Below are 14,757 nucleotides of genomic sequence, written 5' to 3' on the forward strand. Positions count from 1 at the left end.
CCTGTCAAAGACAAATCATTTACCATTTTGGCAAGTTGTGATGCTAGTTTTATATAGTTTTTTTTTTTTTTTGCCAATATACTCTGAGCATGGTAGTAGTCAACTATCCATACAAAAGCAGAAAAAGTTGGTGTGGTGTAGATAGGATTAGAATAAATGTATGTGCAGTTAAGTTCTTGATCATTTCAACTGGTGCTCCCAGAAAACCTGCAAACAAAAAATATAAAAATAAAAAAACAGGCATACCCATTACAAAGTATCTCATCTGGTATCAGGTATTACAATGTGTCAGTCCAGGTTCAATTTAAGTTGACTCAGTCAACAGCATTTGTGGCATATTATTGCATAAAAAAAAAAAAAAAAAAAAAAAAAGATTATATATTTAACATGGCATTTCATGAGAAATCCAGTGACCTTGTCATGTTTTCATTTCACTGTGATCAGAAGGATTCTGAATGGCTATGCTGCATTAATAACACATTAAAAACACATTATCTGAGAAATCTGCATCGTGCCCCGAACATTTTTTTACGTGCTTTTACATTTTTCAACTTATGAGCACATGTACTCTTTGGGTAATGAGTAAGCGTCAAGCCTGCTGTTGGTTTTCTCCAGTTTTTTTTATATATATATCTCTACAGTAATTTTTATTTTTATCGAAGGGGTATGGTTAGGGTTAGGTTACGTAATATAAAACTACCATACAATAGGTCTGTATTTGCTGTTTAATTTATTTATTGTATGTTTCATTAATAGCTGATATTTCATACTGCATAAGATTTTTTTTTTAAATGCAGGCCTACTTGAAAAGATTGTTTCATGACATCCCCTCCGTGTTTTTTCTTGTAACTTGCAGGAACATATGTTTGCTGTAGCTACTGTTACTGCAATGCATCACTCTTTGAATGTGTTGAAACAACTGTCAAATGGGATGGTTTGATTGTTTTGAAAGAATTACAGTTGCTACAGTACAGTTATACACTACTAAATTACGCCATAAAACCGTTCTGATTGAAGAACCCATCTGACCCAGCAGTGGAAATTAAAAGTTGCTCGTGTACGGTAGGTGGCGGTAAAGATCCAAAGTTGAGAGCGGCCGTTAAACACGAAGAAGAGGAAAACCCAATCAGCGAGCGACTCTTCTCAGTTTGAACGCGAAGCGGTTTGCTACAATGGCGATCAGTTCTGTTCATATTTGACATTTTTTAATCATACAGTTATTACATAATCTCGAGAAGGGATCTACATGTCGATAACACGTTGTAGAGGTAAATTCAGTTGCCAGCATATTAACGCTTTTCGTTTTTTAAAACATGCGCATCGTAGTGCAGTTGTTTCCTGTAGCGTTACACAAGCTAGCGGTTAGCTTTAGCGTATTCTCTCGAGAATGAAGTAATAATTTCGACTCATTTTTAAGTTTAATTTACATTCCAGTAACCGAAAACAGTTTGTTCTTAAAATGTGTTTATTTGAAAACGGTCACTTTTCTCGAGTGTTTAGTTCATGTTCGTTGTTTGCTTGTGTTGATTTTTGCGCCTTGTTTGTTTTGATATTAGCACACAAACAATTAATAATCAGTTTCAAATGCGCTTATATAGAAGATTCATATAACAAATACGCCTAAAACTTCTCGGAAAGACAGTTAAATAATGTCACTTTAATTTTTGTTTACATGAAGAGATTTTTAGATCATCTCCCCTTTTAAAAAATATTACTAAAATACAGTGAAATACAAAATTCTGCAGGTTGTGAATTGTAAAGTTTATAAACGTTATGTAGTACTGTACAAGAAGGTCTCATATGTTTACATTTGTTAATAAAAATGTTCATGTTTATATTAGTTCACACACAGTGCATTGATTAATGTTAACTGATCTTTATGTAGTAGTAAAGGGAAATTAATTATTGAAGTTAATTGAAATTAATTTTAGCTAAAGTATTGTTCATTATTAGTACGCACTAAAACACAGGAATTACATTTATACTTTCTCCCGAAGCGAATTGCATTGTGTGCATGTTTGAAGAGTTGAAAACCCATGATCTTGCCTTTGCGATAACATGCTCTAATCATTTAAGTTACGGGTTGTTTATGTTGTTTCTCCATTTTTATTTAGCAGTTGTTTTATTCTACTCCGTAGTAAATATCCAAGATGAATGCAAGAGGAAGAAATGGGCCGTTGTTTATCAAGACGTACAGTAAAAGAATGCGAAAGGTGGAGCCTTGGTTCTCCCCGGACCTGAAGAGAGCAGCTTTCTCTTTTTCAAGCACTCTTTCATCAGATCAGTCCATAACCGAGACCACACAACCCAAGAAACGGTAAAACACACGTGCATCCAAAAAAAAAAAACATTTTATATTGCAAAACTGTGGTCTGAGTTTTCTATAGGGAAGCTGATGTTATCCATAACAATTAGTTTGTCTGTGACTAGGAGAATAAGAGAGAGAGCCTCCCGTCCTGCTAAGAGCAAAGGCATGACTGCCATAAAGGAGAACGGGAGTGATGAGGAAAACTATGCACCGTCCTCGTTGTTCAGGTCTGGACTGTGGCTTATTCTGCATGACTGTATTCTAGACCCCTTAATCCACCCCATACCTAACCTTAACCACTACCTTACTAACTATTAATAAGCAGTAATTAGGAGTTTATTGAGTCAAAAGTCATAGATAAAAGTTAGTTAAAGGGTTAGTTCACCCAAAAATGAAAATTTTGTCATTAATCAAACCCGTAAAAGCTCCGTTCGTCTTCGGAACACAATTTAAGATATTTTGGAGGAAAACCGGGAGGCCTGTGACTGTCCCATAGACTGCCAAATAAATAACAGTGTCAAGGTTCAGAAAAGGTATGAAAGTCATCGTCAGAATACTCCATCTGCCATCAGATGTGCAATCTGGGTTATATGAAGTGACGGGAACACTTTTTGTAAGCAAAGAAAACAAAAATAATGACTTTATTCAATAATTCCTTTGTCAACAGTCTCCTCTGTGTCTCTCCATATCACCGTATGCTGTGTATGCTCTTCTGTGTCATCCGCGCCACAAGGATGCGCTGTTTCTACGTGTATTTAGCTTGGTTTTGAAAGAAAACAGCCCATCCTTGTGGCGCGGATGATACAGAAGAGCATACGGTGATATGGAGAGACACAAAGGAGACTGTTGACAAAGGAATTATTGAATAAAGTCGTTATTTTTGTTTTCTTCGCTTACAAAAAGTGTTCCCATCGCTTCATATAACCCAGATTGCACGTCTGATGGCAGATGGAGTATTGGGGCGACGACTTTCATACCTTTCCTGGACCTTGACACTGTTATTTATTTGGCAGTCTATGGGACAGTCACAGGCCCCCCGGTTTTCATCCAAAATATCTTAAATTGTGTTCCGAAGACGAAAAGAGCTTTTATGGGTTTGGAACGACATGGGGTTAAGTGATTGATTAATGACAAAAGTTTAATTTTTGGGGTGGAGTATCCCTTTAACAGTGTTAACCTTCACTGTACCGTACGGCTTTGTTTTTGCAGAAAGAAGACAAATGCAAAACCATCAGTAAGGACTACAGCTGTGAGGAAGACTCGAACGACAAAGAAGGCAAAAATAAATAAACCGATTATTTTCAGCAGCAGTGAAAATGAGGATGACTCCTGTACGATGAAGAATGAAATCCGTCTGAAAACGTCTGCTGGTGAATGTGCTGGGTAAGTTTTGTTAGACATTTAGTAAAAAAAAATCTGAATATCGTTACTGCTACTTGACTTGGCATGAGTGAAATGTTGTTTTGTGTCTCTGTAGTGCTGAGAAAGTGTTCGGCGCTCAGTGTTTGACCAGGTTTGTCACACATCGCAGAAGACCACCGGCACCCATCCAAACTAAGCCGATCGTGAGTAAAACAAGTCTGCTGAGGGTTCTTTGTTTGTAAAAATGAAAATGTTTTTGGATTGTCATTTAAAACAGTTTTTCTTCTCTTTCCCCCCAGTCTGTTGATGATTCCTTAGATGATTTCCTTCCTTCGTTCTCCCAAAACAAGCGCGTTGCGAGCAGGAAGCCGTTCTACACGGACTCAAATAATCATGCTGCTCTCAAGAACCGCAAACGCTCACAGAACCGCGTGGCTCTGGCTGAGGTGTCTTTCAATGATAGCGATGAGCAGCAGCTCCCGAGTAAACGTCCCCTGCTTTCGAGCACACCTTCCCTGGTCTGCAGACGGCTCCAAAACTTACCAGAGCCCTCCATCAGTGAGATCTCCTCCCTCAGCTTTGATGAACTTCACCAGGCATCCTCTGGAGAGAGAGTGACGGAGCAGAGGGATGCAGTTGTGGAAGAGAGAGCTGGGGATGGAGAGAAGGATCAGAGGAGGAAAGAAGGATGTGCGGAGGCCACGTCGAGCACAGGATGCGTGTCACGACACTCACACCTAGAATCTCTAGCAGACGAGCTAAAGAAGAGGTGAGTAATGCTTCTTTATTTACAAAGAAAAAACTTTTTTGTCAAAACTGATTTGATTTGAATGAGCTTCAGTTGTTTTGTCTGATATATATATAGGTGTCGCACAGTGGATGTAGCTGTGATGCTCAAAAAAATAGATGTCTCGGATCATCTGTTGAAGGTGCAAAGCTGCGGCAGGGAACGGGATTGTTTGGAGTCCTCCGTGGCAGCAAGCAGTCAGAGCAGCCAAACCTATATAACTGTATCATCCAGCTGCTCCTCACTATCCAAACCATCACTCTATCTCTCCTCTTCTAAGTCTCTTTCTGCTTCCCCTTCTGCTGGAGCTGGTTGCTCAAAGCAGTCCCTTATCGGGCGTCTTAAGGCTGAATGTCTGTTATCTTCCCTCGCTGTCAGCATTCCCCGTCTAGACTTGGCTGCGTATCCTTCTGTCCACCAGGGGGCGACAGAAGCACCCGCCTCCCCATACACCTGCCACAGGGACAGCGCCTCCCCACCTCTTAAAGAGACGGGGAATGTTATCCCGACCAGCTCAATAAATCATAAGACTCCCAGTAACGCTGGAGCAGTTGTTCAACACTTGTCTGCATCATTCCAACCTCGTCCGGTCTCTCCGTCTGCCAATGTAGCTCATAGCAAAACACGACCTCCTGCTGTGCCTAAAGAACGCACGGGTTCTGGTACTGGCACCGGTCGCAAAGTTTGTGTGAGTGGACTTAATGTCAGCCGCTGGTCAAAGAGGGGCGCTGGAGAATTCAATGAGAAGCGGAGGAAAAAGGAAGGACGGACAAAGGCAGTGTCAGGAGACTATAGTTCCTGGGGCAGCATGTCGTCTGCTGGAGCAGACACCTGTGCAGGGGTCAGTTATCAATGTCAAGCATACACTCCTGTGCTTATTTTACTATAGCTAATAGTCACTTACACTCTTTGACAAGTAGATGATATATTTTTACATTTATGTATAGTTCGTTTTTACATTTTACAATATTTAGTTGTGCATCTCTATTACGAAATGTGTGCATGGGTCAAGGCACATTTATTATTATTATTCTTGCTTTTTATTTATTATTTGGTTATTTTAAAAATACATTACTCATGCTAAATGAACATGTTAAACTGACAGATATGTTTTCAAATTTAAAATTTAAATTTCATGTTTGTCAGTTTATAAGGAAATATAAGAGATTTTTTTCATTTTATGAGCATTATTGCTAAGGTCCCACTTTACGCTATATATATATATATATATATATATATATATATATATATATATATATATATATATATATATATATATATATATATATATATATATTTATTTACAGTACAGGTCAAAAGTTTGGAAACATTACTATTTTTAATGTTTTTGAAAGAAGTTTCTTCTGCTCATCAAGCCTGCATTTATTTGATCAAAAAATACAGAAAAAAAATGTAATATTGTGATATATTATTACAATTTAAAATAATTGTTTTTAAATTTATTATACTTTAAATTATCATTTATTTCTGTGATGCAAAGCTGAATTTTTAGGATCATTATCACATGATCCTTTAGAAATCATTCTAATATGATGATTCATTATCAAAGTTGGAAACAGTTCTGCTGCTTAATATTTTTTCAGAACATGTGATACTTTTTTAGGATACTTTGATGAATAAAAAGTAAAAAAGAAAAAAAGAAGCTATGTTTTTTAAATATAAATATTTTGTAATAACAATATACACTACTGGTCAGTAATTTGGGGTCAGTTTTTTTTTTTTTTTAAAATCAATACTTTTATTCAGCAAGGATGTGTTGAATTGATAAAAAGTGATAGTAAAGAAAATATATTATTAGAATATATATTATTAGAATTTTTTTTTTTTATTTTGAATAAATGCAGTTCTTTTTAACCTTTTATTCATCAAATATATTAGACAGCAGAACTGTTTCCAACACTCATAATAAATCAGAATATTAGAATGATTTCTAAATGATCATGTGATAGACTGGATGTTACATGTGACACTGAAGGCTGGAGTAATGATGCTGAAAATTCAGCTTTGCATCACAGGAATAAATTATTTTTTTAAAGTATGTTCAAATAGAAAACTATTATTTTAAGTTGTAATAATATTTCACAATATTACTGTTTTTTCTGTATTTTTGATCAAATAAATGCAGGCTTGATGAGCAGAAGAGACTTCTTTCAAAAACATTAAAAATAGTAATGTTTCCAAACTTTTGACCTGTACTGTATATATTTATATATTTTATTACTTTTAAATAAACATTTTTTTTTTAATCATCTCAGACCAACATCTGGCAACTCTTTGAGATTCATTGTTTTTATTAGTATAGGTATGAAGAATGATTGAACTGATTGAATTTGAATTAAATTGAAGGATTGAATGTTTAATCCGCTTGCTTTTTTTCCTTGCGTTCGTGCAGGAATCAACATGTGGCTGGCTGCAGGGCACCAGTGTGATTGGTCTGGCTGTAACGCCTCTCAAAATGGAGCAAATGAATCTGTCTTCCATCCTGACCAACTTTACTCCCGACACACTCACGACACACTCCTGGGGCCGACTGAAGGCAGCACTGTCCCTGCATAAGAAGAAGACTGGTATGTGTTTGCAGCAGGCCAGATAAAGCCAGCAGTCTTCGATTCACACACCAAACTACTCATAGTTTGCATATCTAAGAGCTTAAGGGGCATTTGACATGTTACATGACGGGAGGCAAGCTTTCAGTGCCACCTTTGTTTTGATACCTCTCTCCTTCTGACAACTTAAAAGCTTGTAAAATGGCCTTAAGTGCTTGTCACTTTTCCTAAAAGCACTTGTTATGTATAAATAGCTGAGTGTGTGTGTGTGTGTGTGTGTGTGTTCCACAGCATTTGCCACCCCGCGCCGCTTGGTTCAGTCTCATCTGAAGTCCCCAGGTGCTGCATTTCCAAATGACAACAGTCTAAACCTGTTTGCTTCCCCTCTCTGCACACCGTCCAGATTCATACCTTCATGCTTGCTCCCATCCACCATGAACACCCCGATGGTAAGGACACAGAGAGATTTATCTGTTCACTCCTCAACACTCACGAACAGGTTTTTTTTTTTGGTAAAGGTCTGTTTAAACTCAAGTGACTGTATTCCCACACTACCATTCAAAAGTTTGGGATCAGTAAGGTTTTTAATGTTTTTTTTTTCTCTTATGCTCATCAAGGCTGCATATATTTGATAAAAAGATACAGAAAAAAAACAGTAATATTGTGAAATATTATTACAATTTAAAATATCGTTTTTCTGTTTTAATTCATTTGAAAATATAATTTATTTCTGTGATCAAATCTGTATTTTCAGCATCATTACTCCAGTCTTCAGTGTCACATGATCTTCAGAAATCATTCTAATATACTGATTTATTATCAGTGTTGGAAACAATTGTGCTGCTTAATATTTTTTGTTGTTGTTGAACCAGTGATACTTTTTTCAGGATTTTTTGATAAATAAAAAGTTAAAAAGAACATTTATTCAAAATAGAAATATTTTGTAACAATATAAGGACGTACTATGACTTTTTTTTTTTTTTTTAATCAATTTAACTTTGCTGAATAAAAATATTTCTTTCATTAAAAGTACTGACCCCAAACTTTTGAAAGGTAGTGTAAATGTTGTTCTTTTTAAATTAATATAATGTCTACAGTAAAATGTTAATGTAATATGTGACCCTGGAGCACAAAAGCAGTCTTAAGTCGCTGGGGTATATTTGTAGCAATAGCCAAAAATACATTGTATGGGTCAAAATTATTGATTTTTCTTTTCTGCCAAAAATCATTAGGATAATAGGTTTTTTACTTTGTTATTTTATTTATTCGTTTGTTGGTGAATTTTATGGTTTTTCGTAGTCATTAATTAGTTCTTTAGTGCCACATGATCCCTCAGATATAATTCAAACAATAAATGTTAAATTTAAAATAAATACAAAGAAACAGTTTGTGATTTTTTTTCTTATCCTATTTATTCATGAAAAAACGATCACTGTCAGGCTAGATAGTAAAAGAAAGAGATTACAACTTATTTTACATGTAAACATCATCGATACCAAAGTATATTTGAAATGTCAAAGCTATCACAATTTATCTATTTACAAATTATGCAATTATCAGACACAGATATTACCTGTCACTCTCACTGTCACCCTTTATTGCCGTCTTTGCAAAAAAAGCTGTGATTTTTCCACCACTGGCTTTCATAGTTTTGAAAGATAAAATAATTTTTTGATAGACCTCATAATTATTTTAGTATAATCATATCAGTTAAAAAGTAGCATTAAAAACATAGCGTTAAAAGGTGTAATAGTGTAATTTTTTTACCATATAAAATTTAATACAATTAGCAGCTAGCTAGCAACAGCTTGCTTTGTGCTTTGATCTAGTTTCATCTCACTCCAGTTTAACTTTAAACTAAATGATTTTATAGGTAATTTACTACACATTGTCGTAGGCCTATACATACTGTGGATTATTAAGGCTAAATTTTACTAACCACTCTTGCTAAATGGGGTAAGCACACTTACTTTCTCATTTCAGATGTGTATGTTCTTCTAAGAAGTAATGATTTGTTATACACTGATTCAGACACTGACGGGCAGACCGATCGCTGTAACCATTCATTATAATGAATCGGCTCAAAGGAGTCATTTGGTCGCGAATCGGACTTTAGCGGACGTGTTGTGTGGGAATCCTGGCTGTTAGGACATCGCGAAAGATTTGTCAACACACACACACACACACACAACACTTCATAACTGGATAGATTTATTTTGCGTTTATTTAAAGTTAAGTCAGCTGCATGTGCGGAATGCTTGTCACAAGTTGTAAGAGAAGATAAGGCAACTTTTTTTGACTGCAATTCACACCCAGCGGTAATTATGGAAAAATATTCTCCGAATGCAGCACGTGAAACATGGATTCGGTCTTCCGTCCTTTAGGATCAGTTGATTTTGACGCGAGTGAGAGAGCAAAGACAGAACTGAAGACGGAGAGTGCGCGCGCGGGGGAGGGGCGCTGTGCTCGTTCTCTCCGTCACTCCGTCTGTAGCCTGCTTCACTCACAAAATCCTATTACAGATCAAATAAGGCTTTGGCGGGACAAAAAATCGTTTGGCGGCCGCCAAAAAATTTTCAATGTAGGAAAAACCCTGGATGTTTTTTGAAGATCATGTTCCATGAACATATTTTGTAAATTTCCTACTGTAAATATATCAAAACTTATTTTTTGATTAGTAATATGCATTGCTAAGAACTTCATTTGGACAACTTTAAAGATGATTCTCTCAGTATTTTGATTTTTTTGCACCCTCAGATTTTCAAATAGTTGTATCTCGGCCGAATATTGTCCTATCCTAACAAACCATAGATCAATGGAAAGCTTATTTATTCATAAAAAAAGACCCTTATGACTGGTTTTGTGCTCCAGGGTCACGTATAATATATATATATATATATATATATATATATATATATATATATATATATATATATATATATATATATACATATAATAGAACTTTTATTTTCTCTGTTTTTTATTGTCCTCCTTTGTCTGTGGTCTAGGCTTCGTATGATGAAGATATCAGCGATGCAGAAAAAGTGTATCAGGAATGCCAGCAGAGCGGCCCGCTTTCCTTCAGTGACTGTATCCCTCCAGCTCGCATGAAACACTGCAGCAAGATCGGTGAAGGGACGTTTGGAGAGGTCTTCTCAACCATAAACGATTCCAACGAGACGGTTGCTCTCAAAGTATGTGTGCATTGTATTGTGGAAGCATGCTGACTGCTGTCGGACACATCACACGGCCACAAACACATTAAAACTGTGAACAAGAAGTCAATGAGAACACAGAATTATTCCTTAAACTTACGTAAATGTCTAAATGTGATTTCTATAGATCATCCCAGTAGAAGGCAGTCAGCAGGTCAATGGTGAACAACAGAAAACCTTTGGCGAAATCCTTCATGAAATCATCATTTCCAAGTAGGATGTCTGGCATGGCTCAGAAAATCTGTTGTATATTTGAATGTAGTGGTGTGTAAATATTCAAAAGCATCTTTCAATGTTCCTACAGAGAGCTGAGCTGCCTTAACATGAAGGAGATCAACAAGACAGACGGTTTCATTGGGCTCAACAAGTATGCCTTCGTTATTTCTTTGCTAACGCGAGTGTAAAATGAGGTGATTTGTGTGTGTTAGAGTATTATAAGAATGCACACATCTGTGAGTGAACTATTCCTTTACCTTTTAGTCTTCATTGTGTTCGTGGATGTTATCCGGAAGCTCTGCTCAAAGCCTGGGACAAGTTTGACCGTCAGAAGGGATCTGAGAACGACAGACCTGGTGAGCTAAACGAATATCAATTTATATGCCTTTTATAATTGTATTATGATTTTTAATGCCTATTAATGTACTCATTCTATTGGCACAGATTTCTTTGATGGCGAGCAGCTGTTCTTAATCCTGGAGTTTGAGTTTGGAGGGAGTGATCTAGAGAACATGAACGGAAAGGTACCTTGAACACACAAGAGCTTCCTTTTGTAGATAGTTTGGGCTATTCTAGTAATTTCCGTGAAGACTGAACTCCATTGAAGACTCACCAATGTTTTTGTCATTGTATGGTTTAAAATCCATCACCATTTGGTTCTTAGGTTTTCCAAATCCAACACAAATGAAAACATTTGAATGAAATCTGAGAGATTTAACCCTTATGCGTTGTTGGGGACGTTTTTGTCCACTAGGGGGTAAAGTTGAGTCTTATTTTGGCCACAACTTTCTCTGTGTTTCAACAAATGGAATGATTTTTGGTGACAAATCTCATTTTTACACATATTTCGGGAAAATGCTTTGAAAATTTTCAAAAACTCAACAATACACTGTGGGCAAATTCACTACCCTTTCGTTATGTTCATGGATGAAAACATCCACTAAATTAAACTGCTGTAAAAAATGTATCAGATAAATATTTTTTCTAATTTTTTTGCATAAATCTATTAATCAAGCTCAGTCCTGATCAAAACTACCAAATGTTTAAAAAAATTCCAAGATTTTAACTCTTTAATTACCAAGTTCATAAATGATGTCACTGATTTGGGGAAAAAAAAAAAAACACACAAAATGACTTATTTTCAATATAAAAGTAATTGTGGCTGGATTTTTTTTTTATTTTTTTTTTTACCTTTTATCACAGTCTTGGGCATGTCAAAGATTAGTAACAATATTGGCTTTGATGCATTGTTAGTTTTTGTGCAGCATTAGATTTAAATTTTTTCTCCCTCATTTATTGTTCGTGGCTGTTTTTGCCCCATTGACTTCCATTATAACGACATTTTTTGATTGCAAAGCCATGACACCATATAATGACACATTCTTGATGGTTGGTGGTTTACCCTGTTGGGAAAAGGTAAAATTCCCTGTGTATAATATGCTGTTATGCTCCATATAGCTCCACATACAAGTCAGAAACTAAGCTTTTTTTTGCACAGGCTATCTAAAGGGTTAATGGTCCCACCTAGTGATCAACTGTAAAAATAACAACATTTTACCTCTTCCCAACAGGGAAAACCACCAACCATCAAGAATGCATGATATTATGGTGTCATGGCTTTGCAATCAAAAAAAGTCGTTATTATGGAAGTCAATGGGGCAAAAACAGCCACGAACAAAAAATGAGGAAGGAAAGATTAAAATTTAATACTGCACAAAAACTAACAATGCATCAAAGCCAATGTTGTTACTAATCTTTGACATCCCCAAGACTGTTATAAAAGGTAAAATTTAAATAAAAAAAAAACATATCCAGCCACAATTACTTTTATATTGAAAATAAGTCACTTTGTGTGTTTTTCCCCCCAAATCAGTGACATAATTTATGAACTTGGTAATTAAAGAGTTAAAATCTTGGATTTTTTTTTTTAAACATTTAGTAGTTTTGATCAGGACTGAGGTTGATTAATAGATTTATGCAAAAAAAATATTTATCTGATAAATTTTTACTGCAGTTTAATTTAGTGGATCTTTTCATCCCGAACATAACGAAAGGGTAGTGAATTTGAACAATGCACAAGGGTTAAGTCTCCACTGAAAGTCTGTTCCACCAAAACTGTGAAAAGTTATTTTAGAGATTGTGTTGAGTCCATATGAATCAGATTTTATGTGAATAACAGCCTTAATTAAATCTAAGTCATCGTGTCTCATCAGAAGACTAGAAGAATACTTTTACAATGTGTTTATGAACTTTTGTGGAATGGGCTTTTGATGGAAATCTCAGGTTTAATTAAAAATAAGTTCATTCTCGAAACACAGAGACATGAGGGTGAGTAATTATGACAGAAATTTCATTTATTTTTAGGTGAACTGTTCTTTTAAAAGTCACTGTAATAGCTAAACCTGTTAATTAGACTTATAGTTTGAGTTCTAGTGTATCATCAACACAAACTTAAGTGTTTATATTTGTGTCCCATCGCAGCTGTCTTCTCTGGTCCAGGCCAAGAGCGTTCTACATCAAGTCATCGCAGCTTTGGCTGTAGCCGAGCAAGCGCTGTGCTTTGAACACAGGTAACGTGTTGTAAATGTACCGCGTGCGTATTGCGTAAAGACTCTGTCTGTCAGTGTAAGCTGACGTTAGTGTTGTGTGCTGACGTTTCAGAGATCTTCACTGGGGAAACATCCTGGTGAAGAACATCAAGCACAAGCACAATGAGTTCATTCTGAATGGAAGAGTGCATTCCATCGAGACACGAGGGGTCCACGTCAACATTATCGACTACTCGCTCTCACGCCTGGAGATCGGTCAGTCTGAGAACAAACTCTTAGGCCTGGTTTCACAGACAGGGCTTAGATTTCAAGCCAGGATTGGGACATTTAAGAAGTTTTTAGAAATGTGCCTTCGATTAAAAACATTACTGGTGTGCATCTTGAGACAAAACAATGACTCTGATGTATTCTAAGATCAGTCAGTGCAAGTTTCTTTCAGTGAAAACAGCCCAGACATGCGTTTTAGTCTGGTAATGCAAGTTTCTTTCAGTCAAAACAGCCCAGACATGTATTTTAGTCTGGGACTAGGCTTAAGCCTTATTGTTTAATAACTATTAGAGATGTCGTTATCCCATTTAAAATAAATTTTGCATGCCTCACTCTTAAAACGGTGATTTTTGGCCTGACTTCAGAGTCCTTCCTTGACCTTCTCTACAGTCTGTAGAATTTATTACGGCAAACTTTAATTTCTTATAAAAGTTGTTGATTTGCATTTGTGAAGGTTGACTATTCCAAGGAGAAAAATTAAAAGAAACTGAAATTCCCCATAAATGAACTACTTATCGATATTTTGTCCCAAATTAGCTAAGTTCACTAATTTTCAACCAGCTTTTCTGTTGTTACAAACAATGAACAGTTTGAATTTTTTTCCCCTCCATGTTATATTTACATTATATTATCGACCGTAACAATACAAAGCTGTTTAAAAATGGACAGTTGTCCTTTTAAGAGTTTCATTTAGGTTATATTTGCAACTCTGTTACCATGTTTTGTTCAAATTAATGTTAGTTTTATTTAATTTGTATGTCTATAAACAATCATACGTTTGTTTTAAACTATATTGAGATGTGTTAAAAATATTTAAAGAAGAGTTGCACATTGTTAACCTGATACAAATGTCTCTCTCTCTCTCTCTCTCTCTCTCTCTCTCTCACTCTCTCTCTTTCTCTCTTTCTCAGATGGACTGACGGTGTCATGTGATATCTCTAACGATGAGGAGTTGTTTATGGGTCAGGGAGATTATCAGTTTGAGATCTACCGTCTAATGAAGAAAGAAAACAAGTATGTCCTTCAGCCTCAGACAAAAAGTTATTTAAAAATCGTTCATTCTGAATCATTGATTCTCATTCTCTCTCTCTCTCTCTCTCTCTCTCAGTAACTGCTGGTCCACCTATAATCCTCATTCTAACGTGTTGTGGCTGCACTATCTAGCTGACAAACTGTTGAGCATGAACTACAAGAACAAAGCCCAGACCAACCAGCAGAAGATGCTGAAGAGCGCCCTCAAATCTTTCCAGTCGGAGATCCTTAGTTATCCGTCAGCTACAGAAGCTCTTATGAACTGCAGATTCTTTCAGTGAATTTTTTTTTAGTTTGTTTTTAATTAACACAATAGATAGACCTGTATATTTAGAATTACCAGTCCAGGGCAAGTAACAATATTCTAAAGTTCTGTAAAAAAAACAAATAAATAAAATCATGCCATTTAAAAAAAACTAAAATATGTAATTTATTGACATACATTAATTATCTT

General features: G+C 35.9%; 1 protein-coding gene across 1 annotated transcript; it reads left to right on the forward strand.

Annotated features, from left to right (window-relative positions):
* Window positions 1-1,107: 1,107 nt before the first annotated feature.
* haspin (histone H3 associated protein kinase) lies at window positions 1,108-14,719 on the forward strand. The gene is made up of 18 exons (XM_042716035.1): window positions 1,108-1,268; window positions 2,139-2,317; window positions 2,431-2,535; window positions 3,518-3,691; window positions 3,786-3,873; window positions 3,970-4,439; window positions 4,536-5,298; window positions 6,871-7,045; window positions 7,316-7,473; window positions 10,033-10,218; window positions 10,367-10,452; window positions 10,544-10,606; window positions 10,720-10,811; window positions 10,900-10,979; window positions 12,937-13,025; window positions 13,117-13,259; window positions 14,183-14,285; window positions 14,380-14,719. Exons 2-18 carry the CDS (start codon window positions 2,151-2,153, stop codon window positions 14,582-14,584), a joined length of 3,147 nt encoding a protein of 1,048 aa, XP_042571969.1. The 5' UTR covers window positions 1,108-1,268; window positions 2,139-2,150; the 3' UTR covers window positions 14,585-14,719.
* The last annotated feature ends 38 nt before the right edge of the window (window positions 14,720-14,757 follow it).

The sequence above is a fragment of the Cyprinus carpio genome, chromosome A1 (assembly GCF_018340385.1).
Source record: "Cyprinus carpio isolate SPL01 chromosome A1, ASM1834038v1, whole genome shotgun sequence".
In the NCBI taxonomy this organism is placed as follows: Eukaryota; Metazoa; Chordata; class Actinopteri; order Cypriniformes; family Cyprinidae; genus Cyprinus; species Cyprinus carpio.

Bases quoted from the DNA above. Each gene is read 5' to 3' on its own strand.
- haspin (XM_042716035.1), top strand. From the start codon at position 2,151: ATGAATGCAAGAGGAAGAAATGGGCCGTTGTTTATCAAGACGTACAGT. The intron at 10,812-10,899 runs GTGAGCTAAACG...CTATTGGCACAG, and splicing joins ATCTGAGAACGACAGACCTG to ATTTCTTTGATGGCGAGCAG. The intron at 10,980-12,936 runs GTACCTTGAACA...GTCCCATCGCAG, and splicing joins TAGAGAACATGAACGGAAAG to CTGTCTTCTCTGGTCCAGGC.